Source organism: Melopsittacus undulatus, chromosome 6, assembly GCF_012275295.1.
Source record: "Melopsittacus undulatus isolate bMelUnd1 chromosome 6, bMelUnd1.mat.Z, whole genome shotgun sequence".
Lineage (NCBI taxonomy): Eukaryota > Metazoa > Chordata > Aves > Psittaciformes > Psittaculidae > Melopsittacus > Melopsittacus undulatus.
The window spans coordinates 3317593-3343409 of NC_047532.1; the positions used below are offsets into that span (position 1 = coordinate 3317593).

General features: G+C 38.7%; 1 protein-coding gene across 3 annotated transcripts; it reads left to right on the forward strand.

Annotated features, from left to right (window-relative positions):
* Positions 1–9346: 9346 nt before the first annotated feature.
* Positions 9347–24112, forward strand: APOOL (apolipoprotein O like). 3 transcript variants are annotated; one of them, XR_004549736.1, is made up of 10 exons: positions 9347–9390; positions 12675–12785; positions 13376–13495; positions 14610–14664; positions 15581–15679; positions 16398–16489; positions 17096–17182; positions 18434–18590; positions 20304–21540; positions 22149–24112. XR_004549736.1 is itself a non-coding variant. In XM_034064288.1 (9 exons), exons 1-9 carry the CDS (start codon positions 9379–9381, stop codon positions 20399–20401), a joined length of 831 nt encoding a protein of 276 aa, XP_033920179.1. In that variant the 5' UTR covers positions 9347–9378; the 3' UTR covers positions 20402–24112. The 3 variants fall into 3 exon arrangements, 1 of the variants encoding a protein (XP_033920179.1); XR_004549737.1 differs by having other exon boundaries at positions 22973–24112; XM_034064288.1 differs by having other exon boundaries at positions 20304–24112.
* The last annotated feature ends 1705 nt before the right edge of the window (positions 24113–25817 follow it).

Below are 25817 nucleotides of genomic sequence, written 5' to 3' on the forward strand. Positions count from 1 at the left end.
CAGGACTCAGATCCTGAAGAGTTGCTGGGTGCCATGAAAAACTGAGTAAGACAAATACTGTAATATTTATTGATAATGGACTCAGCAGTACTGTAAATAGGTTGGGTAAGAGAATAGTGCCACAGGATGCCTACTACATTGCATGATAAGACAATAATATTCTTTATTAATTTTTTCCATTTGCTATTATCAACCAACGTCCGTATCAAGCTCTGCATTAGAAAGAAGCAGTGCAGAAGTGTAACTGAAAATAAATACCAGTATATTTAAAGTACTGTACTAAAACAAAGCTTATAATATGAGCTCCTACAATCATTTTATATATTTAGATATAGATCAAGACATATCTGTATTTAGATATAGATCAAGACATATCTATGTATATAAAATGTGACACAATAGTTTACATTACTTTTAAAATGCCCTGAAGTTCACATCCTCACACATTCTTTCTTGAGAAAAACACAAAATGAAACCATCAACACACTGGCCACTCTTAGAGATGAATGTTCATTTTTGCAACATTTCCAGGTAGTGACCATCATTGCAAATAAAAGGACAGAGTTATCAAAACGTAAACTCAATCCCTATAGTGTGCCTTAAAATGAACACTGTACATCTAGCAAATAGATCCCAGTCTGGCCCTATGGGCATACTGTACATGCCATTTAGGTACTGTGTTTGAAACATACTGTGACTGCCTTTAAAGTGAAAGAATATAAGCAAGCAGGTATGGCACAGAGATTAAGATATGAGTAGAACAATGTTGGTTGTTCACTAATGCTGCAACTTAAACTGATTTTAATGTAATTTGAAGTATATCATGGTGAAAGAAAAAACATCTGCACTGAATATGCTACATACTGCAGGTTTCCATAATTTCTTCACTGTGAATTTAAGTGACGCGTGACTGTGAGTCACAGCAATCTAAAGAGCATGCTTCAAGGATGAGAATTAGGTTTAAAAACTCCTGAACTAATCAATTAAACTGTAATAGACTGACACCTAGAGCTGAGAAAATGATCCAAAATGACACAATGTCTGGCAATAATTTTTAACTGTTAGTACATTAGCAAGTGGGTGAAGTTATTCAATACACCATTTGAAAACCAATCTGTATTGATTGGTTTAGGAAGACACATGAGTCACATAGTGTATTTCACTTCCTTGCCTGGATGGGAATGATCTCTAAGAATCAGATTTTGGGGAAAATACCTTTGGAGAAAAAGATTAAAAGAACAAACAAACAAACAAATTGCTCTATATTCAGTAGCATTTACTGAACATAAATTCCTATTCACAATTTTCTTTGACTATGCTTGCTAGAATGTTTCTAAAAGCAGAACAAAGGGGATGTGAATTCAGCTGGCATCATTTCACTTAAACACAAGTATTCACTGATAATCTTTTCATGAGGTAAATCTTGTCTCTCATGCATCAAGAACTGTAAAATTTATACAGCTCAGTATAACATAGGAAAAACCATTATCTTAGTGAGGTCCTGCTATCCAGGAAGACATCTCATTATTCAAGAAGCTGGTGAAGTTTGAACTAAACTTCTTTTTAGTTCACTCTGCACAAAGCAGCTGTGGTGGGCTCATCTTGGCTGACCACCAGTTTACTCATTCCTCTTCCTCATTAGGATATGGGGAGAAACTATCATGGAAAAGCTTGTGGGTTGAAACAGGGAGATCACCTACCATGGGCAAAACACACTCGGTTTGGAGAAAATTAATGTAATTTATTGTCAATTTAAAATATTATTACCATAAAAGTCTGTCAGAGAAACTCTCGAAGACTCAATATGGAGTTTCAGAAAGCAGCATTCTTCATTGCAGCTCTGGGTGCACATGTGAATTGTTTCACAAAGGTGAGTGCATCCGTTGCTTAAAGGCAGCAGCTCTATATTTAGCATACTCATACATAGTTACAGCTTTCCCAGGGAGTTATTTACATATTCATGACATTCCCGGGAACTAATTATAATATCTGCATCCTAATTACAAATGCGCTTTCTTGCTGAGTGGGGGTCTCTGCTGGTCCCTGATAGTCTTCCTCACTGTGTTTACTGAATGACCTCAGTGCCTGTGCACGTTCACAAGGTCCTAGTGCTGAGTTAGCAGTTTGTATGTCCTGCCATCTGTTCTGTTCCACACTGGATGCCACTCTACTATCTTAAAGGCTGGCATCCTTGGTCTGATTTATTGTCTCCTCAGTTGCTATCAGTCCCATGATGTTCCTTCTCCTGTCAGCCCAACATTTCTTTCTCTCTACGTGTTAGCAAGTTAGAACAGTTTGCTTTATTCTACTATTACTTTAAAGTCACACCTCTATTGTTAGTTTAAACCTGTAATTTAAGTCTACATTTTCCCCTTTGAGACTTACAGGATATATGTATATATTTATCCTGTAAGTCTCTTTCTATATCCTTTACCCATATTCGATTCTAATACACCATTGTGACCAACAACTACAAAATTGAATCATCATACATGCTAGGACACAGACACAAATTATTACCACAATGATCACAAACAAGGATTTTTTAACCATATTCAGTTCAGTAGCCAAGAAGTCCATGCCACAATTCTTCAAATCCCCAGGAAGTATCATCTTTAGCAGCCTGATATAAGACCTTAGCTTGCTTCCAGATATCTGCCAGACTGTGGGTATCCTGCCGCTCTGGTCTATGTATGTGCAGCAGCTTGTGTTTAGAACTGTACAAACACCTCCCTGGGAAGATAATAGCTGATCAAGCACCATACAGTTTTGCAGTGTTATCTGAGATAGGCTGGATACCTCAATCTGTAATGCCTGCATAACATCTATAATGTTGTCTTTGATGTTTCAGCTCCTGCTGATGTATTTATGATAATCTTTTCTAATTCACTCACCACCAACCAAGGGAGAAACCACCTCACAAAACTGTGATGTTTTGCAGGACAATCAACAATGGCATTACGGAATATCTTGGTCCTTTTTAGGAAGGTTCTTATCTGTTCTTTTCCTGGTTTGAGGGTTTTGATTATTGTAATATCCATGAGTACAATACTCAGTGTACATGTTCCACTCCATCCTGTGGGAAGGGCTTTTCTAGCAATACTATTACACAACCAATACCACCCTTTCTCTTCTGGAGCATTCCAATAGCCTGTCTGGGGTTCTTTGATTTGAAGTTACATCGTCAAGCTACAGTTTGGGTAACATCCTACCAAGATATCCCCAGAGCTTTAACCTTGTGCAGCAGGTATTGTCTGAGATCTTGTTTTCCCTGCAAAGACATATCACCAGGAACAAAAGGCAGTTGGTGAGGCTGCTCATACACCAGTTCATATGGACTTACATGATTCCTTCCTGGTTGTGTTCGTATCCTTAACTAAGCAATTAATTCCATTCCCCCATAAGTTGCCTGGTGGTTTTCTTCTCATAAGAGGCTGGCAAATTACTGCTTGCCTGTTTGATGTAACACACCATTCCTCTTGGCTCCCAATAGACTAGGTAATTTCTCATCCTCAGTTTGATAACCTGGAACTTCGTTATCCAAACACTGGTACTTATGAGGCAATATAAAGTCCTCACCCACAGCATCTTGGCTGCTTTGTCAGCAACATGATTACCAATATTCACCGGAGTATTATCAAATTAATATGCCTTGAAAGCAAATTTTTACTTCCTGACAATTCCAGAACTCTCTATGATCCCATGTTTGGTTACCACAGTGTATCCTGCTTTTCAGTTTCCATTTTTCATAAAGCAGCTACCATCTACAAACAGTTTGTAGTGCACATCCTTCAGGGATGTATCTTGCAGGTGGTATGACTGGAATTCACCTGCTCAATAGTCTGTAAACAGTTGTGAGTCAGCTCTCCTGCTTCTGGATCAGTTTTGAAAACTACTGCTGTCTTCAAAATGTTAGTTCCTTTCAATTCTATGTCCCCTTGTTCTAAAAGAACAGCCTGATATTTTAACAGCCTGCCTGGGGAAAGACAATGACTGCTTTTCTGTTCCAGAATGGTTGTTACCATGTGAAGTACAAATACAGTCCATTTTTGTCCCAAAGTATTTGATATAATTTTCTATTACAGGCTCTAGTCCTTTTTTTGCTTCTGATCTTATGGGATATTGTTTCTGTCTTACTGGTTTGATGTCTGAAATGATGAATAGTTCCTGGTTCTGCAGCCTCTGCTAGTGGTGTGACTGCATTGTCCACTTCTTCTGGTATAGCTGGCTCAGTGGCTGGTTTCTGTAGCATAAAACTTGGACCTCCACAGCCTTTTCATCAGGAACATATATGTGAACTTTCTTTCTTTAACCATAACGTATGCATGTAACTTACTCAGTATATCTCTAGCCAGTAACAGCATGGGGCACTCAGACACGTAACAAAATTGATGGGTCAACATCTGTTAGCTGATTTTTAGGATTTAAAGGTTGAAAGAAAGGCAGGGCTCCTGTCCACACTGTGGCACCAATGACCGAAGCTGTTTGTTTGCTTCATTGCCCTTTAAAGTATTTATAACAGAATAAGTAGACCCTGTTTCTACAAGAAATTTTACCTTAGCAATCCCCAACCTAACTGTAGCCAGGGGCTCTGCTGGGGAGGGTTTCGTATCTTTCCCCTGTGCTCCTCAGTCTTCATCTAAAGTCATCATTTCCTCTGCCTGTCCTGACATTCCCCTAAATCTCTGGGTTTTATTTTGATCCTCAGGGCATTCCCTCTTCCAATGCAGTCTGTTCACAAACCTTACCATGTAACCCTTCTTTCTGACTCTTTCCTCTTGGGCAGGTCCCCCCTTTCCTGGTTTCCTGGGTGAGAGCTACAGCCAACAATGTTCGTCAACATTCTGATTTTACTCTGGAGCTTATCTTATGCCCCTACATATACAATAACAGATTCCTAGTTGAAACCTGACACACTATAACCCACAATACACGATATTGTATTACATTAATAATTATATAGATAATTATATTAATAATATGGATATACATATATTAATAACTGGGGACTCAAACCCCTTTCCACCACCATTTGAACCATTTCAGGGAACTTGAACCAGCGCAGTGGTGGTCTGACTGGGATAGGTCTCCTAGGGCACATCCATTATTTTTCCCAACTCAGACTGGTCTTCCCCTTAAGCTTTTGTATCTTTTTCCTTATATCTTCCCCCTTTTATTAAATGGCCTAATTCTCTCCTTCCTCCCTCTGGTTCAGGATCAATAGTAGTATATTTATGCATCACCTCTTTTAACCTTCCCATGAATCCAGAAGGTGATTCATTTATATCTTGCTTTATTTTGCATAGCTTAACCCAGTTCACTTCCCTGGGGACCACATTCTTAATACCGAATAAAATCCACCTTTGATATTGTCTGCCCTGGTCCCAGTTAGGCTCCCAGTTAGGATCGGTGGTAGGTACGTGAACATTCACTGGACCTGCCAATGTGCCTGCCATTATTTGTTGCTCTGCTGCAGCCGAGCCATGTGAATAATAATATCCCTGTCAACACTCTCAATAGCATGATTACCATACCACTTGTTTCCAAATATTCAAATCTATAACCTATAGCTATAGAGCTAAATACTTCAGCTCCTTCTAACATCTCTGATGCCTGTGCTTGGGCTTGATTCTCATTGTCAGCACATTTGGCTCTGTTATTCACAATATCCCTTCTCTAGGGGGCTACCATCAAATCCAAATCCTCCTTCTCCACATTCTTCAGATGTTTAGCGCATAACTGTCCTATGCTGCACAAACAGCAACAGCATTTACGTGAATTTTACTATCTTTCTCCAAGATACTAACAAGTCCTGGGGTGCAAGATTAAAACCACAATCCTTTTGCCATTCCAGATGGCTTCTCAAAGTGGAAAACATTACTGCATTCTTCACTAAGAGTTCAGACAAATTCTTCATGCAGTTGGAGCCAAAGTGCTACAAAGATGGGTTGCTTAAAACAGTCCTTGGCCAAGGCAAGAGGCAGCACAACTGATGAACAGAACTTAAACCCCATATGCAATACCTGTCAGCTACCCCAGAACTGCAGTGCACAGGATGCCTACATACAATTTTATTTAGTGTTTCAACACTCAAATCTGTTAGTGTCAGAGAATCTGATGTTGCTGCAGAGATCCTGACCACTCTGGACCCAGTCCTGGAGAGATTCCTTAAGAAAAGGAGCACAGGTCTTTCCCTTATTAAAGCTAAAGTTTGGAGTGGCTTTCTCAGGCTGCTATGGGGATAGGTTCCCCATCTCCTCTTATCCCAGACAAATTCACTCATGTGTCTGAGTCTCTCAATGGGCGTTAAGGAGCACATGTCTGAAAATCAGACCTGAGCCATATCAGTTGCTGAATGGAAAATACATTGTTATTTAAACAAAAACTAGTTAAGTCCTATTTTCTTAGCCAATCCTAAGTAAATATTTGCTTTGCTCCCATTATATGTAAGCGTAATATTGTACTTCTGATCAGTTCCATTCACTACTGTGTAGGCAGGTGACTCTAGTCTGGATAAAACTAATGCATTTTCTGTGGTTTATGGGTGATACCACACTTCCACATCCTCAAGGAGTATTACAAATAACACTGTTCAAGCTTTTTTCAATGTTTGAAATAGCTGATATGCTTCTGGGACCTGCACTTAGTGAAAGTATTAACAAAATCAGACAGATACCATCTGTCTTTATCATCAGGAAAATAACCATATTCATTCATAATGCAGGCCAGGCAGATCTGTCTTTTTTACCAAGCACATACATGTGTTAACAGTGACAGTTAGGGACTTTGGTGTATGCATTAATGCCACTGTATGAGCAGTATTTAAAAGGAAGCAATGTTGTAAACCTGATAAAATGCTCTGACAAATTGCTGTTTGGCCAACTAGCTTCTTTCCTGCACTTCAGAATATTGTTCATACCCAGGCATTGGAGAACGTATCGGTACAGATCTTTTGACTAATGGAAACACATCTGTCTGAATGCTGCAGATCAAATGAAGATTCCACATTAGTCATGTTAACTATCTTGCTTCTTTCACTAGCAACCACACAACAAATATGTCTTAACAAATTGTGTTCACTGGCCAAAATGCCAGGAAGACCCTGTTACCAGTTAAGACTTCTGTTTTACTGAGAAACAAGGATTTCAGCTGAAAAATCTGAGATGCAAACAGGTTAGGATATAAGAGAAATGCACTAGTATTAATAAACTTTTTACATTTGACACATACTGTATTACAAAGAAAATATCCTTGTAAGACCATTAATTGCTGGGCCATAGGTGACTTCCGTCTAGTTTACTAAAGTAGCTAATAAAACTTGTATAGAGCCTTTTTTAGATAATGCTTACATGTATGAAAATGTATGACACCCTTGTACTATGGCTTGCACTTTACTTGCATTAAACTGTGAAGTAGGCTGTAGTAATGTCTTTGTATATTCAGGGGTTGAAATACCAATGCACTAGAGTATCGTACTGCTGGTATTCAACCTGTACTGTTAATTATATCTGAACATGCTGACAATGTGTGTTTTGAAAACCCCACTCACTTCAAATCTTTAGCAAATAATGCTATGGGGTCTCCATGGTCTTTGTTTCTTTGTAAATATAGTTCTTACTGTTTCTGTAGCAATAGGAGATTATAAACCAAACTTTCACTAGGACTGTTTTCAATAACAAAAACAATCTATAGCGCCTTGTATAAAAATCATGGAGACTCCATGACCTGTGGGTATTTTTTGTTTACAAGCAGTATGTATATATGTATTAGAGGCAGAACTGTTATTTATCACAGAGTTATGTTGTGGATGATTCTTTCTAGAATAAATATATGTTTTCTGTCATTATGAAAAACCAGTATTTTAGAGCCATCTTGAAAAGGTTGAAGTGTCCAAGCTTCAAATACGTGTTTCCACCTTGGTTTTGTAATGGGCTGTGAGCTGAGCTGAGAGGTGATGGTGAACCTCCTGGTCAAGGAAATGGGCTGAATTACATCACAGTTTAGGAGCATTCTGCAACTCTTCTATAATCACCATCTTGCTTAAGTGTTTCTAGGAGCAGATGCTCTCCTGATACCATAGTGAAGGCCCTCAGCTCATCGATGCTACAGAGAGAGAAAATGAACTGCTCTAGACCAATACAGGTAAACCTAGGTTTCAACCCCTGGATAATACAGTATTTCTTCAGTTTCACAACAGTATTTTTAATTTTATACTTGTCTATGTTGAGAGATGATCCAATAGTTTATATAGGCAATGATCACTAGGTTTCTTTTTCCCCTCTTTTCAGATGAGTTCTGTGTGAATTACTGTACCCGGCTGCGTTTTTTCTATCACAGATTAACTTGTTAACTTTTTGTGTGTCTACAACGAAAATTTATGAATGGAAAACTTCACTGTGTGTTGCTCACTGGGCATATACCTCATGGTACATTGCACAGACGTGTAAGTTGTAAGTTGCACTGCAACATTAAAAAAGGAACATATTGCTCTTTTTTCAAAGATATTAACTTATTTAAGAGATATAGTCTGTACATTATTAAAAAGAACATTTATTCTTCCTAAATTCAAGCAAAGCTTTTGGTTTGGGGGGGGGGGGGGGGGGGGGGGGGGGGGGGGGGGGGGGGGGGGGGGGGGGGAAGGGGAAATAATGTTGTACCTTCGGTTGTAAATTTGGACTTCAATAAACGAGATTATCTGCACTTACATTGTGTGCTCGTGTGTGTGTGTGTGCTAAGCAGGAGTAATTCCAGCCAGGCATCACACCTGGATTTAAGCTGGAGGACACAGAGCTTACGGACACGCCATTCAAAGGGTGCTGGAACACCAGTCTAGGTCATGTTTGGCCTGGAGAGGTTGGACCAGCTCATCCTTGCAGTTCCAAGCTGGGATTCTGTGAGTTTATGGGCTCTCTCACTGCCCGTGCCTCCTGCATCCCTCCAACAGCTCAAGCTGTGGCTGCCGCACAGGAGCAGCCCATAGATGGCTTTTATGGCCCTTCCCCTGGCCGGAGCAAATACTCTTTTCCTTCTGTTCCATGTTTGAAGCCGGGGACATTTGGGATTTGCGCTTTATTGCCTGAAACAGAATTAGTTACCTTGTACTGCGGAGCAGATGCTGGGGTCAGAACGTTAAAAACCCCGAACACAACAAACCGAGCACTGGTTAGATGCCACTTCACGGCAACCTCCGTGCTGGTCACTGAGCCACGGACCGCTCCGGTGCGGCACACGGCCCCCACCGTAGGCACTGCCCACACCCCAGAGCCGGTAACGGCAGCTCCGACGCCCTGCTGCGACAGGCCCGATCCGGCCGCAGTGAGCCCGCCCCGGGCGCCGGCTCCTCCCCCGGCCGCCAGCCCCTCCGTACTCGCTGTTAACATGGCGGTTAAGGTGAGTGCCGCCTGGCCTGGAGCAGTGCGGTATTGCTGCCGTCCTTCGGCCCGGCTCCGGAGCACCATGGCCCGGGGGCAGACGGAGGACGCCCCGCGGGGGCTCTCCAGTCCCTTGTGAGCTCCACACGGGGAGCCGGTCCCCGGTGTGTGCGGCCGGGCCGAGCACCGGGGTAGGCCCACGGCGTTCGGGTCGCTCCCCAGCCCCTCGGCCGCCGTGCCCGGTGCTCCCCAGGCCCGGAGCTGTGCCGGGGGCACCCAGCGCTGCTCCAGCACGGGGAAGGGAAGGCCGCGGTGTGTCGGAGCAGGGGTATCCCTGCAGCTTGGGAGCTCCGAGGGGAAGTAACGAGGTCTGAGGGTTGTGTTCTCCATGTGTTGCAGAAGCAGAGATAGAGCTGGTTCAATTGTACGGCAGGGAGTGAAAGAAGTGTTTCACTTGTGGTAGTTCTCCACTTGCTTACAGCCTTCCACTCCTGACTTAAGAGATCATATACAACATGTTTGCTGTTGCTAATGCATTGTTATGTATGGCTGAATGTTAAAATCACCCCGTTAGAAGCTAACAGGGTCACAAGTGTCTTAAAATGTTTTCAATTATAGAGATAACGCAGTGTCTTTAAGCAGGGAGGGAATGTACCTGCAATGAAGGAGGCTTTCTCAAATAGTTACAACAGGTTTTCCAGTTGTCACAGTGGATTTGATAAACTGGTTGCTCTCACATGGATCTTTATATTTACTTTGGCAAAGCGTTTAAAATGTGTGTGAAAAACGTGATGCAAAGAGGACAGAGGGGTGAAAATGAAACATTTGACTGTAGTTTGTTACAAGTACCCGGAAAAAGAAACTTTGGTTCTGCTGTGTGACTGGGTCACCTTGAAGCAGTGTAGTTCAGTACATAAACCTGAAGGATGTGGTACCTCTAGTGAAGTGATGGACTTTTATGTGGGTTCTTTACTATTTACTATGAAAAAATAACAGTTTTGTGCTTAAGGTTTTACTCTCCATTGGTTACCATCTGTCAAATAACAGTTAAAAACTAATCCATGGAGTATCAGGGAGTTAAAGCAGAATGATGCTCCTTTTGGTTTGAGGCTTCTTCCTACCTTTAGGGCAAGTTTCCTTACTCGTGCTTCCAGTTCCTGAAGCAGGATTTGCAGTCTCAGTGGCATGCAGTACTTAAGGTCTTGGAGATGAGCATAAATTAAATATCTGTGTTTATTATGCTTTAGTTTGTGTTCTGTATCTTTTGAGTTGAAAACTCTGTCTGTTGGTAGTGCTTTGAAACCACCATTGTGCTTTTTATGCCATGCTACAAGTGGCACACGTTGCAGTGTGATGGCCATGTTAGAGGTGCACAGGAACTGTTTTAACCCTTGCCACTGACCGGAATGTTAAGGTGAGTGATTTCTAGTGTCTGTAATTCTGATGGTGTTTAGGATACATTGTGCTGGCTGGCCATGCAATTCCAGGACTTTTACAGCTTGAGCTTATTGCAGATGTTTTTCTCCATCCTCCTTTCCTAGTCTTTGATATAAATTCATGATTCTGCCATTTCTTAATTTTCAGCAACTTCTTTAGAAGATTTCATAAGTAAAATGACTTTCAATTTCTTTAGTGAAACACTGTGGGCTTTTCCTTCTTTAATCCATAGTATGCTTTGAAGTAATTTGTGTAAAGTAGATTTAATAATACTAGCTAATTGAGGTCTTTCTCATATACCTAGGCATTAGATAAAGAGGATAAGCAACTCAATGCAGTGAAGCCTCTTTAGTGTGGTCAAGGTGACATTGCTTTTGGTTCACCTTGGTTCTCTATGATTTCAATGGGAAGAGTGAAACCTTGGAATAATTGTGCCAGCATAAATGTTAGATAGTACAGATGTTCTCTTGGATTTTTAAACGTTTAGGCATTTGTCTTCAGGCCTCCAAAAGTGAAGCAGTTATTGTCAGTCAGGAATTGAACAGCTTTCATCATTCCCAGTATAGCTTTCTCTTTTAGCACAATAAATTCTGTTGTGACTTTTTAAAACAAATTAATCACATTTGTTAAATGAACAATATTACTTTTTCATGCTTTCTCACTTTTAAATTTGATTTTCCTTCTAGTATCTACTGAAAGTTGGTATGGTGTCTTGGTATCACATTGTGCTGGAATAAGCGATTATGGTACATTGATGCTCAATGAAATACATTAAACCTCTTGTCAACATGTGACTGAGTTTTTCCACAGTGCTGGTCAGCATGCATGGTGTCAGCATGACTGTAGTTTCCTTTGGTGTGTGTAGGACTTTTCTCTATGGATTTTTGGAGGTGGTATCACCTCTGTCTTCCTTCAGGCTGTATTCACAATTCCCAGTACAGTTAAGTCGACGTGGGAAAAACATAGCTCTTTGATGACTCTTGGTATCTCCCCCTCTGCCTTGCTTCAAATACAGGTATGCTGCAGGTTTAACTTGCAAAGTGTCTGCTCTGCACCTGGCAGCATTTTTCATCCTTGTTTTCACATTCCTAGAGTTTCAAGAATCCTTCAGGTGAAAACCATCACACCAAAGTTGCTGGTGCTTCAATATGTGGCAAGTTTTTGAATGTATGCTATGGTCGTGTGCTCCCATTGCTCCCATTGGAATCGTATGGCAATCAGTTAAAAAATACTGATATGAAGCTGTATTTGAGTTTTGGCTTTGTGAAACATAAAGTGTTTATTTCCAAATAGTGGTTTAAGTAGACATCAAAGTCTCATGACCAAAGCTGTATTTCTGTAACTGACATTGTAACATTCCATGGTTGTGTGTTACAATGGTAATTCTTAGATTCAGTTACTGCTGTGTACTTTCATTGACTGTCAGCACAGTTATTCCAGGCAGACAATAGTTAAATCATTCTCTGAATTGGAAAGCAGATAACATTTTTTTCTGATGCTGTAAATAAAACCTAGGTGCTTTTTGCTGAAACAAGAGTAATTCATTGACTTGGAGTGCCTGTATGTTGTATAGATTAGAACTTAATTTACATTAAGGGATGATGGAAGGATCAACATGGCTTTGAACATGAAATTCTTCTTCACTGTTGCTGTCCATGATCTCTCAGCTTTTTCTTTACCACTGTAATTTGCTAAAATCTTTGTGTATGACAGAAGAGGCTCCTAAAGGGCAAACTGATGTAAAAAGGTCTTAAAAGTCACTTGCTTAATCCCATATTTGGTCAAGCACAACACAATAGTAAAATCCAGACTTTACTGGAGGAAGTTCTAATTTCTTCATTAAGACTCCCTTTTTTCATCCATCAATCCCAGGTGGCAAAGCTGGCAGCTCTGTCTTCGGGTCTGCCCTTTGCATGTTTGACTGTCTATGCAGCAACAGACAAGGAATCACAAAGCCAGCTGGTGAAACCACATCAGGTAAGAATCTTGCTGTGTGTCCGTCTTTTAAATAATACTAGGAGAATCTACAAAACACCATCTCTTTCCATTGAATTATATTACCTGGTATAGAAAATGCATAGCTAAATAATATGTGATAATAAAAATTGCCTCCTAAATAACTGACCATTATAGCACAAATAAAATGAAGTCTTATATGTGAACTGTAGTAAAGTTTTATCTCATTTTCCTTATTACATTATTTCCAGGCTGAAGCCAACAGAGGTAAAAGAGTAACACTGATCATGCTAGTGTTTTTCTATTGTACAGTTTCTAGTAAGATGTGTGTATGTCTTCCAATTATTCTTGGTCATGCTTTTTGTAAATAAAAGGTTGCTTTTATCATAGTAATTCTGTTTCTTTGAAGCTGTACAGTACTTCAATGTTCAGTTCCGTAGCCTGTAGTCACACTTGTGTAAAAGTAAGTTTGTAAATAGAGTGCAATTCAATATAGAGCTTTTGGTTTGGGAACGCTAAGGTTTTGCAGTCCTGAAAAACACTAATCAATGTAAATACTCATCAGTGTACAAAATTATCTCCCTGTAGTACAGTTGCACTTTTCTTTCCAGCTATCAGTTTATTCTCTGCCACCTCTGAAATTGAAATACATTGAAGAACAGTCTGGTTACTTGCAGAAGCAATTCTCTTCAGTAAGACAGAAAACTGGCCACTATATTGGATGGTGCAAGGTAAGAAATTCCTACATCCAAAATTTCCTGCAATTCCAGACAGAACTAGAGTAAAACTTTGACAGCATACTTCAATCTGGAGTATTTTTTTGCAGTTCCTTTATTACCATACACCTATAATTTAAGATGTAGAAATGAACCTTTCTCTCATTTTTCTCTGCTGTGCTTGTAACAGGGAACATCATGTTCTCCCTGTTTCCTGCATCCAAAGGCAGCAAGAACAGGTTCCCCTTCAGCCAGTGTTAAGCTGGATCTAGGTCAGCCCACGATGTCAGGTTCAGAAATGTCTTTTGGTTAACTTCTGCAGCAAGGTTTGCGTAGGTAAATCCTTGCTGGCAGAACTTGGTAGTGTTTAAGAGTGTGAAACTCTGGGTACAGACCACAAAGAGCTGCTTCTGAAGCATGGGTTAAAAGACCTGATTCAGGTACTTCAGGAAAGACAGAGTGAGTGCATCCCATGTAACTATTAAAGCAGGCTCTTAATAATTAGTCATCCAAAATACCTCACAGCCTGTTATCGAATAGTCTGGGCACAGGAGAAAATGTGATACCTATCACCATTCTCTTAACTGCTGGTAAATGACAGCTTTACCCTGGCTGCTGTTAACATGCATTTTTATGCATGTATTTTGTCTTACAAACAAAGTAGACTTTATTATTTGAAAAGCCAAATAAATCAAAATGCCTTCCTGTATTTTCTGTAAATTCTCATTTTTTTGATCTGAAAATGTTGTCAGTGACTGTGTAACTGAAATCATTGAGTTCTAAAGCTGTACCAAACTTTTCCAGGCCCTTCATTGTTTCCGAGATTGACTAGCAGTGACCTCTGCTGGTACAAATCCTGCACTACTCCAAGTGTAGATATATATATCTTATCTATCTATATATATATTTAAAAATACAGATATGGTAGTCAAAAAGGGGCTAGGTCTCCCCACACCTCTCTAGAAGTTCATTGATCTGGTTTGGGTTTTTTTAGAGTTACATACTATTTCTTTCTCTCATTTTAAGCCACATATACCAACCAAGTAGTTTTTTACTGAAAGCATCTCCCTTTGCAAAGATTGTGTATTTGTTTCCTCTGGTTTTGTTTTGTTTTGTTCTTTTTTTGTAGGATGCTTTTCTCTTTGTTAAAAATGGAGTCATGGATTCAATCCAATTTGGAAAAGGTAGGCTAGTCTCATATTTCTGAATTAGGTATTTTTGTTGTTTCTTCTTGCAGCTTAGATGGTTGAAACAGCAGACTCCAGTTACAGGGGGAGGAGAGGGAAAGGGTCAAAGGGGAGTGCATGGAAATGCTTTCTGCAAGCCTGGGAGAAGCAAACCTGTACTAATCTTAATTTACAATGGAGTTTTGTTTCTGTTCTCAAATGAGAAAAATGACCAATGAAATAGTACTTCTAATTCCTTTGATTTTAGCATTGCCCTTAAAATCATAGTATCTAAGAACTGTTGAAGCTGGAATGTCTCTAGATCTGTAGGTCTCCCTGTAGAGGCGCTTCTATAGATTATCCAGTCCAGTCACCTGCTTAGAGCAAGGCCAAAGCAAGTTGGTTGTCTCTTTCCAGTTAGGTCTTGAACATCTGTGGGGATGGAAATTCCACAACCCATCTTAGTTATATAAATGGCTTCTTAATCCTAGCACAAGTTACAAGCAATATTTGCATTCAAGTTCAGTATCAGAAACGATTATTTTCAGATAGCAGTTATTTTCCCTAAAAGCAGTATATTGGCAGATGCCAAAATATGTGTTGTCTCATTTAATGTATACTTACTCAAAGTGAAATTAAAGCTTAAATCTCTTAAATTTCCCTATTAAGGACTTCTGAAACACACAAAAAAGTCTCTAAGGAGAAAAACTGCTGTTGTGTTTTGAGGACTGTGATTTTACTTCTGTCTAAAGGGCTGCAGAGAATGCATCTGCAAGATCAGACATCTTCAATCATTAAGAAAGAAATCCAGCTGTGGACTGTTTTCAGTTTAAGATACTCATCATTTTGCTTCCATCTTTATTTCTTACGTGGGAAATAAAGGGTTAATACTGAATTGCTGTACTTTGTTTTTGTTGTTGTTTTTAATTCTAAGATGCTTACGTTTACCTGAAGAATCCACCACCAGAATTTCTTCCTAATGTCGGTATCATTACAATGTCAGGCTTGGCAGGCCTAGCACTGGCAAGGAAAGGTAGGGGTTTTTGCTTGTTTTCACTATTGATGTGTTGAATGTCACATGTAGTAATTTCAATGGTCAAAAGGCTTTTCTGAAACATAGGTAAAAACCTGTGTAACTGATAAGTTGAAGGAACATTATCAAATACTTTGTTTAGAAGCTGGCTAAGACCTAATAGAACAGGATTATATAGACATTTTCAGTGGTGGTATCAACAGAAGATCTAAGTAGGACATTTGTTTTGAGTTTGCTCATTATTGGTTTTGAGAAACTGTGTGTATGGTATGAAATTGGAGGCAAATTAACAACTAAGGTTACTGAATACAGTGAAAAGGGAATTTAGAGGGAAGATGCTAAAGAATGTTGGCATTTGGCTGACAAGTATAAGAGAATACATGTCAGAAGGCATGATTTCAACAGTTTTGAAGCCAGAAGGATAATTTTATAGATGCAGCTGAATGACACAGACCTTCTTACCAGTTTTCACTATATTGGAAAATCTAGTTTGGGCTTTTTTCTCATTCAAGAAACCAATGTTCAGAGTATTGGTGTCTCTTACAAACATGACTGTACTAAACTATTATCACGCTCTGTGTACTCATCTCCAGCTGTTACAGTGATAAACTTGATGTAAGCAATGGCTAGGGGTTAAACAACTGCACTTAGGTGATACAAATACTTTGCTTTACGTTTCTTTGGTGTCTGATTATTTGAAATACTTGGCTTTATACAGGCTCTAGATGGAAGAAAATTTTTTATCCACTAGGACTTGCTGCTTTAGGAATTTCAGTTTGTTACCCAGCTCAGTCAGTGGTATTTGCTAAGGTAAGTTTACATCTATTTTAATGCTATGTTAACAGTGGATTTAGTCTCAGTATTCCCATTTCTCTTGAATTTCAAGTGTCATGGGACTAGGAGTCAGAATTCACATGCATCTTCATTAAAACATGTAATGCATCACAGATATTAATTGCATAATTATAAAAAAGTAATTAAATGACTGAATTTTAAAATGCAGCATCTCTATTTTTAATGCTCATTTCTCAAATAAATGAAGATTACTTTATCCTGCTGAAATGAAAGTAAATAAAAAATAAAGCCTTGCCAAACTTGATAGATACACAATTTGAGATACTAGAGGATAACATCTCCTGTTAGAATTGCTTGTTTTCCAGTTGTTGTCATCTTGATGTTGTCTACTTGACATTGCCAAAATACTGTTGGCTGATCAGGTTTTGATTTCATTTTGGGTAGGTGGATGTAGCATGTGAGTGCTACCTGTGGATTTCTAACACCAATTTGAACATTATTTAAGCTTTGCTTGACGTAAGAGTAATGCACTAGATCGTGCAAATAATACTAATTTAATTTAAATGGTCTGTGTATTGTAGTACTTTTAAAGCTGATTTTAATTTACATTTTTCTAAATAGGTGGCAGGGAAAAAGTTGCGTTCTGCAAGCCATCAAACCTATGGGGCTTTGCAATCACTGTGGGCAATAAATGAAGATGTCACCAAGGTAGGCTTTCTCAGTAATGTCTGTAACTCATAAATGCAGAGGGAGAAACAAACGAATTATAAGGTCAAGTAGTGGTTGCTCATACTGTTAAGGTTACTTACTGTGTTATGTGAGGCACCAAAACCCTTTTATAACTTCAGTGTTTAATTGATGCCGTAGTCATTACAGCTTTTGCACCAATATATAGTGAGATCTCTTGTGTAGTCCTACAAAACAGACAAGATGCACAGGAGAAAACCAAGTTTCTCTTATAGCTCTTTTTTGATCTTGACAAAAATCATCCATTCTTGGTTCAAGCTTTGGTTCTAAGGAGACCACTGAATTTAGGATAAAGATAAAAAGAATTACAGAAGGTATAAGTGGCTTAATGCTTAAACATGTCAGTGTAAATTATATATGGAATTTGGGTTAGTACAATGTGGACTTAAACGTGCTTTGTTCTGCAACCTGAAAGGGCTTTTCTCCAGTGAAAATGTATAAACCCTTGGCACAAGTAGTACTTTCCTGAGTAAAATTTCAGGCTTGCACAGTGATTTGTTTCTTTTTCTCTTTTTAAAGAAGATGTAAATTCCTCATTTATATGAAGATTTAGAAGTATTTTTGCTTTAAATTTATGATGTTCATTTGCATACAGTCCTCACCTTATATTTTGACTGAGGAGCACAAATGGAATTATGAGTTTTCAAAATGAGATTCAGATAAATGTCATTAAACTGAGAGTGAAGCAAGAATTGATGTGATAAAGACAGTTCCTATTAATTTTTTTCCCCTCAGTGAAGCCTGTTCTAAAACAATGTATTGTCTTTCATTACTAGGTTATTACCATGATTTACCTCTCCATTTTCTATTGAATAAGGGAGTAAGTGTTCTGAACAAACTAACTGCTATTCCAGTCTTGTGCAAGGCTCTAGGTTCCTCATCTGTGAATGAAGAGTTCCTTCCTTGTGAAGGACTTTGAGGGGGTCAGACTGAAGTATATACTGATGACAAAGTAAATTTCCTTACATGTGAATTTGAAGTTGTATGTGAACTGTGGGGTTCTTTTGTGCATTTTAGTTTCTCCATCTGTGTTCCTTGCTTGCAGCTGACTTTAACATTACTAGTTGAGTATCATTCTATGATATTATATCTGAATATAGATAAAAGATATATCTATCTGAATATAGATATTAAAGATAAGCTTTCAGACTTGCCATAAAGTATTAAGCATATACCCAAGTGACTTTTTCCTACTTAATTTTTGGTTCACAGGTACAGCAAGAGTCAATATCAGTTACTCAGGAAGATAAGAAAAAGAAAGAAATCTCTAGTACAAAACCTGAGTCTGCTGTTGAGTCAAGATCATTTAACAGAACAGCATCTTCTCCAGTAGAGTCCTGGAGTAATAAAGATCCAGTGCCTTCATCAGGTGAATTACACATTTCAAGTGTAATCTGGGGGCAACTTTCAACTCCAGTTACATCATTTTGTAGTTACTCTTGCTTTAAAATAGAGCAGACTGTTACAGTGTATTATTCGTGAAAATATATTGTAGACATTGTTATTTAATATATACTTCAGAGCCTCAGGGGGGTGATAATTTTCTCACTGTGGACCCTGTCACACTGTCAGAATTCTTATATTTCTGTTGTTCTCACTCAATAATGTTTTCTTTCATTCCATGTGGTGTGGACCATATCCCAGATTGCTAGTTAATGACATGATGTCAAGTACTTCCCTTAAATACCTACTTTATCTTTCTGTTATCAGGCTACCATAAGTATAACTTACAGGATTACTGCTGGACTTCTGTGAGAACAGCTAATTTGAGTTACTATTCACTTCTCCATATGGCTTCTATATCTTAAGATACGGGTAGAAGAGGAATGTGTAATTGCCAAATGAGGAACTGGATTTTATTTGCTAGGTTGTTTGCAGTGGTGTTCTTTGTGCAGCTTAAGTGGTTGAGATAATTGACTAGATCATGTAAGCTTATTTAACATATGACTATTTTGACAGGCCAGTTGCTAAGAGTACAATTACCTATTGAAGGAGAACTGAATTAATCTTAAAATAGTTACCTTTTATAGGGGCAGTTTCTGACTCTTTCTGGTTGCTGAAACTTGCTTCTTTCTTTTTACTGTGTTCTTTACCAGAGCATTCTTTTTTTAAGCAAAAAATATTTGAATGGTGGTTTTAGTCCCTTTATTTTCACTATAATGTACATTCACGTCTTTCTTTGCTTTGCATCTGTATTTTTCCTGATTTAGTTGTGGAATGCTTTGATCTGTTTTTACATTGGCTTCAGGCCAGACTGTCTTTGATGGTTCAGTGTGTAGAGATATCCAATGTCTTTGCTCTCGTGGCATTAGTTTTTGTCCCTCATACAGCCAAAAATGCCTGTGCCCTAAATTAGTGTTGTCAGAGATGTTTATTTTCACTAGTCCAAACAGGGTATAGCTTTCAGGAGAGCATGGCACCCTCAGTTAAACCAGCTGATGTAGCTGGAAGAGAAGCAGGCTAGTAGTAGGTGGCACAGTCCTAGATAACCTGCCTTTATATTCTCTGAGAGCTTCTGGAATTACAGTATCACTAAATATGTCATTCTTTGTGCACTGCCATTCAGGGTGAGTGTGAGGGTTCATTGCTTTAGTAAAAGTTAGTTGGTTTTGGAAGTCATGAAGTGAAACTAGGTAAGAGTTTGTCTTAATCTGGAATTCTTGCCATCTGGCAGCAGCTTCAGGGAAGATACTGATGTGGTTGGTTTTGGGAGACAGATCTGTTCCTGCAATCAACAGGACAAGACTGGAGATTCTTTTTTCCATGTCCCAAACTTTCTCTTCTTTTTTCCATGTGTAGGGCAAAGCATCACTATTTCTTCTCTCATTCTGCTGTGTTCAAGAAGTAGTATTAAGGCATAGAGAGCAAAAGGAAGAGCTGCTCCCTGTCCACTGCTGTATGCTAATAATTAGAACATACCTTCATCATCCTGAATTGCTTACACAGTTTTAAGTAGAATGTACATATTTTGATCCTTTGTGTTTGCTAATACAATAATTCTCAAAATGTGTCAATATGTTGTGTTTTTTTTTCTACAGCTCAAATATATATATTAATTAAATTTCTTTAATATCTCTAACAGGAACAGTGAAGACATCAAAATTTAAGCCTGATCCAAAACTTTTGGACCATGGTCAATCCAGCCCAGAGGATGTGGATATGTACAGTACTAGAAGCTAAGACAAATATGCTGACAAATCTTTGCAAAGTGTTACAGATAGGGGGAGGGAAAGAAGGGAAGGAATATTCCTTACGATACATACTCTGTGATGTATAACTTCATCAGGTATTTTCTTATATCCCAGTTTGTATTATTCACTTACATAGTTCTATTTAGTGAGTGTTTCGTTTTTCACTACCTGTAAGTAGTGAGGGTTCACTCATTGTCAGTGTTGTTAGTGAGACACCGAGAAAGTGACTTTTGTCTGTGTCTTCTCACAATGAGGTTTCTCTGTGCCAAGCTTGTTAATAAATGTCACTTCACAAAGGATACTTGAAAGTATAAACATACGTCTATAGTTTGGCTCAGATGTTCGTTGATCTGAAAGAAGAATGTGATGGATGTGGTTTGCAAAAGCTTCATTATCTTTTTCTTCTTTGAGCTCTGGAGTGAAGGGCAAGAGATTAGCCCTAAAAAGTCAGTTGTTAACATCATCCTAATAGCATTATCTTCAATACATGTATAAACAAGCCACTTTGTTGGTTTGGTTTGTTTGTTTTATTTTCATTTTGATGTCATTTGTTGTCTGCCTCTTTCACAAAGGTGAATGGAAGCAGCATCTTGTCCTGCATGCTGCTTTTGTGTTTAAATGTTACTTAAGTTTGGAAAAACACACGACTAATCTCTAAAACATCCTTTATAGTCTGCATTAGTTTTCACCTGCTTCTAATACTTTGAAGAACTGTATGCAAATTGCTTAATCCATGAAGCTGATACTGCTTGAATTTATATAGAATGTATTAGTAGTGTTCAGGAAGTTGGCAACCATCTGTAGTTTTGAGGCTTAAAGTGCTCACAAATATTAAAAATGCAGAATTAATAGCCAGCTCTTTCTTCCCAGAAGTTTGTAGGCAGTGCCCATTGATCTTGGTAAGGTTTCTGTAAAATTCTGTCATTTTCCATAAGAATGAAATTAGGCATTAAATTTCCTAGGATTAAACTTTCTAACACTGCTTTTATCATTGTGTATAGCTTTCTACTGCTATTGGATCTCTGTTCCTCTTAAAAAAACCAAAACAGCTCATATAAAGGTTGGAACAGATCTGCTGGCCTTCCTTGAACAAAGTGCAACTCACAATGATCACCTTGCTGCCTAGAGGTAATCTCACCTGTATCTACTGTGGCACTTCCCTAATGTATAAACTGCAAAAGGACAATGTGCTTGTACTTTGTCCTTCGATCTGCTGAAATCTGTTACCTTTCAGTTAATGAAAATATGTGCTTTGTTGTAAAGTTGAGGGGGAAAGCAAGAGCAAACTGAGACAAACACATATTTTGGTTGGACAGTGAATGGGATATGAAGGGGTATTTGCTCATGTTCTCTGTAAGAAGAGATTTCACAACCTGATTCCTTCTTCTGATGCTAATGTAAAGGCAAGTGACTAGTGAAATACAGGCAAGCAGTATTCCTACTGTCATTGAAGGACTAGCAGAAGTTGTGAGGAGATGCACAGTGTGTTGTCCACAAAGCACACATGATTAATGAGTGAAAGAGTAAGTAAGGCTTTTAAGATGCTTCAGAAACAGGGAAGTATTGATATTTTGGAATCCAAATTTCAGGCAAAGTGTTGGACTTTGTTACAGAGTCCAAAGTAAAGTGAAGTCAGTAAATGTGAGGTTTAAAAAAGGGAAATTCTATTAGTGAAACTTGTTTAGGACAGCTGACTTAGAATTTCATGTGTTTTGTTTATTTAATTATCTCTTAAGGTCCAGGAAACTCAGAACTCAGGCAGCAATCAGAGGATATCAGTCTTTACAGAGCTCCTGAACAAGACACATTTAGTGTTCCATCACAGAGAGAGGAGTAGGAAAATTAGTATGTGGGCTTCATATACCATTTCCAGGGAAACGGATGAAGATGTAAGGCAGGAAGTGAAAATGGGGAAGAAATGACTACTTAGAAGTGCAAGACTGGATGGCAGAAACTGCATTTGATCTGTCTACCTTTTCACTGGATTCTGGATTAAAAAACATAACGCAAAAACCATCTGCTTTACTCCTAGATTCTGTTTAAATTCTAACTTACGTCCTTTGAGTCAACAAGAAAGGCAAGATGATGCAGGTTTGCATGGGTTTAGTAAGGCTTTACTGTGGTGATGCTTTTCAGCACATAGTGGGGAACTGCACACAAGAATTGGTCTTCTGGGAGCAGGGAGAGAAGGTTCCTTGGATAGCTGTTAAAGAACAAGCATGTCTGCCCTTTCCAGGCAAGAGCAGGCCTTAGAAGAATCTCTTTGTGCAGTGCCAAAAGCTAGTCTGGTCCTTTCCATACTTACAAGGTCATTACTACTCAGACCTCATAGCACACATGAAAGTGTCTGGTCTGCAAAAGGTATGTGGGACTCTGTGCTGGTTACAGTCAGGAATTAGATGTTCCATGCAAGCAGTTTGTATTGCAACCCCTGATTTTAGAAACAGGTTGTCCTATAAATGGACATGGTACACAAAGCTATCCTTAGGCTGTATTTTTGTCTGAAATTACTCAATTACTTGTTTTCTGTTAACAGTTTTTGTTAAATATCCCCACACAGTTGAAAAGCTGGGAATAAAATTACTGCCTTAGGTGTTGGCACTGAAACAGCTACAGCCGGAGATGACTCTTGCCCTGTCTGCAGCCAAAGAAAATGGGACAAAGTATGAAAAGTTTCCTATCCTGTCTGGGTGTGCTCTCTGCTTTTCAGAAATACATAATCTCAGCTGGTATTTCTGTCCTGGAGCATAGGTTTGTCAGTAGTGGGAAGGAATGTTTTAGTAAAGCCTGGAATATGGTATATTGCAATGGTTCCTTGCTAACAGAACTTCTGTTGGAGTCAGCATTGTCTTCACCCATGTGAGATACTTGAGAGAAATTTCTAGAGGTACCAAAAAAGATGTGGGTTATTATAGAGAGGCTTGGAGTGTATTTGCTGAAATGAAGGCAAACCAGATCAGATTATTAATCTGCTCTAGTGCAAATATTGGAATGGTGCCTGTGAATCTTTATTCCTTGGCTGCCATTTCCTAGTGTTTCAGTGTAAAAAGGTGCTTCCTCTCTTCAGTTCAGACACCTGAACATCTACGTTTTGTATCATACTCTTCAGATGGCTTGTACCCTGTAACTACAAGGAGCTGAAGCCACATCTCTCTATCAATAATTTATAGTAAAGGTGCTATGCAATGGCTTTAAAAAAGCAAATTCAAATCTCCATTATGCCATGCTTGTGAGTCTTCATATTAAATGTGTGCCTGACTTGATCTCAGGATCCCAGCCTCGGTACACAAACCTGTTAAACAATGTAAAACTAATGTGGATATGCAGATAAAGTTGCACTGCAAGACATGGTTTTATGAATTTATACTGAAGCACTCAAATGCTTCTCAAATGTGGCATGAATGGTCATTTACAGTTTCTTTCATGATGCAGTAATACAATAATGTAATATAAGTAAGAATATATACTGTAATCTTTATATATTTGTAAAAAGTTCAAGGTCCTAATTGGGTCACATAATATTTTATAATATAGAAAGTGTTAATTTAATGCATGTTTTTTATTTATGATTATATTGACTATACAGAGATCTGGAACTTGTTGATACTAATTTTTTATTTGCATAAAACTGATTTATCCTTTATTTTGTCATATTGCTGTGAAGCACCTGAAAATAAAGGGTGATGTGATACTTTTTAAAGGCTTTGTATGTTGTTTTCTCTGTAGGGAAGATTGTCAATGCCTTTTCTCTGAAGTACATGTTAAGAGTTAATTTGGTAAACATGACTACGTCGCACTTATGTTGGGGGGCAAAAACTTCACCTCTGAGGTACTGAAACATACATTCCTGGTGAAATCACTGCAGTAACAGCACATGGAAAATCCAGAATGCTGAGTATTAATGTGTCTTAAATTTTAAGGAATGCTTCCATTTTCTTTTTGTGGTGATTTCTAAAGGATGCTGTAGCTCAGAGCTTGGGAAGGAAGGCTTTTATCTGTACTGGAGGAACAACAGAAGCAGATAGCAAATACATTTCTCTCAGTGCAACTTCATGATAATCTTGCAGGTAAAGTAACTTGCTAATCCAGGGTTCATAAATAATGTAATACATGAAGTGACCTACAGTGTAACTACTTAAAAGAAGAAAAATTGTATGAATAAATAATGTGGCTATTTTGATGGCAGATTATAGTTACAATTCTTGAATAACTTAAGGAATACTATAAAGGGCATCTTTGTAGTTACCTTGTGAAAGTTCGGAGTATCTCTGAATACACTGAAATACAGAAAGTGTATTTTAAATCTCTAAAGAAAGTAGGGTCCAAAAAGCCTGTCCTTTATAAAAAGGAACATGAGTATGCACAAGGTTGTAGTTTTCAAGTTGCAGAGATTCTAAGAAGCAAAGCTCGGATACATGCTGATGGTGAGCAGCTGTCAAGAAAGGCTGTCCCTGAACCATTCTGGAAGTTATGATATTATTTATATTACCATATATTGATGTGCTCTTCACTTCAGAGCAAGCATACAAATCAAACTGAAATGCTAAGGAGGAGGAGATCTAAAAGCTGGGAAATTTTGTTACACTTTTCATTTAAAGAAACTTCTTTGCATTTCAAAGTCTACTGGCAGGATCTGTTTTGTGTGGCAAAAAATGAGTATATCAGTACATACTAACACATAGAAGAGAAAGGAGAGGGAAGTGGATATTTCATCATTGACTCAAGTGGTGAAAGGGACGTGCATTTGGGAGTTGTGAGTTTACTGCAGGGCAGAGTCAACACAGTCAATCAAGGTGCAATCAGTTCTTTGCCCTTTTCGTTTATGGGCTGGAGGAGATTGCTTTTACTCAAACAATGAAAAGAAAGTCCTTGTGTTTCTGATGCTGTAGAATCATAGTTAGGGTTGGAAAGGACCTTAAGATCATCCAGTTCCAACCTCCCTGCCATGGGCAGGGACACCTCTCACTAAACCATGGCACCCAGGGCTTCATCCAACCTGGTCTTGAACACTGCCAGGGATGGAGCATTCACAACCTCCCTGGGCAACCCATTCCAGTACCTCACCACCCTTACATTAAAGAACTTCCTTCGTGCTGTGATCAGCTAATAGGTCTAAACTGAGGCTTAACATGGGTGTAAGTGTTGATAACTTTTTTTGTGCTTTCTTTGTAGTAGTCCTAATATCAATATTTGAGAAATAAGTACCTTGCTTTCTGTTGTGCCTCCCTTTGAACCCTGGCTACATAATGGTGGTAGAAAGTGTTCTCCAAAGCTGTCTTGAAGCAAATCTGAAACCAGTTAAGGTTAATGAGCAGTTGACTGGCTTCCACCATTAATTTTGGTCAGTAACTTTGCTTTAGTTATAGCTCTTTATTGGAGGAAATAAAATTAATTTAGGGGTAGTC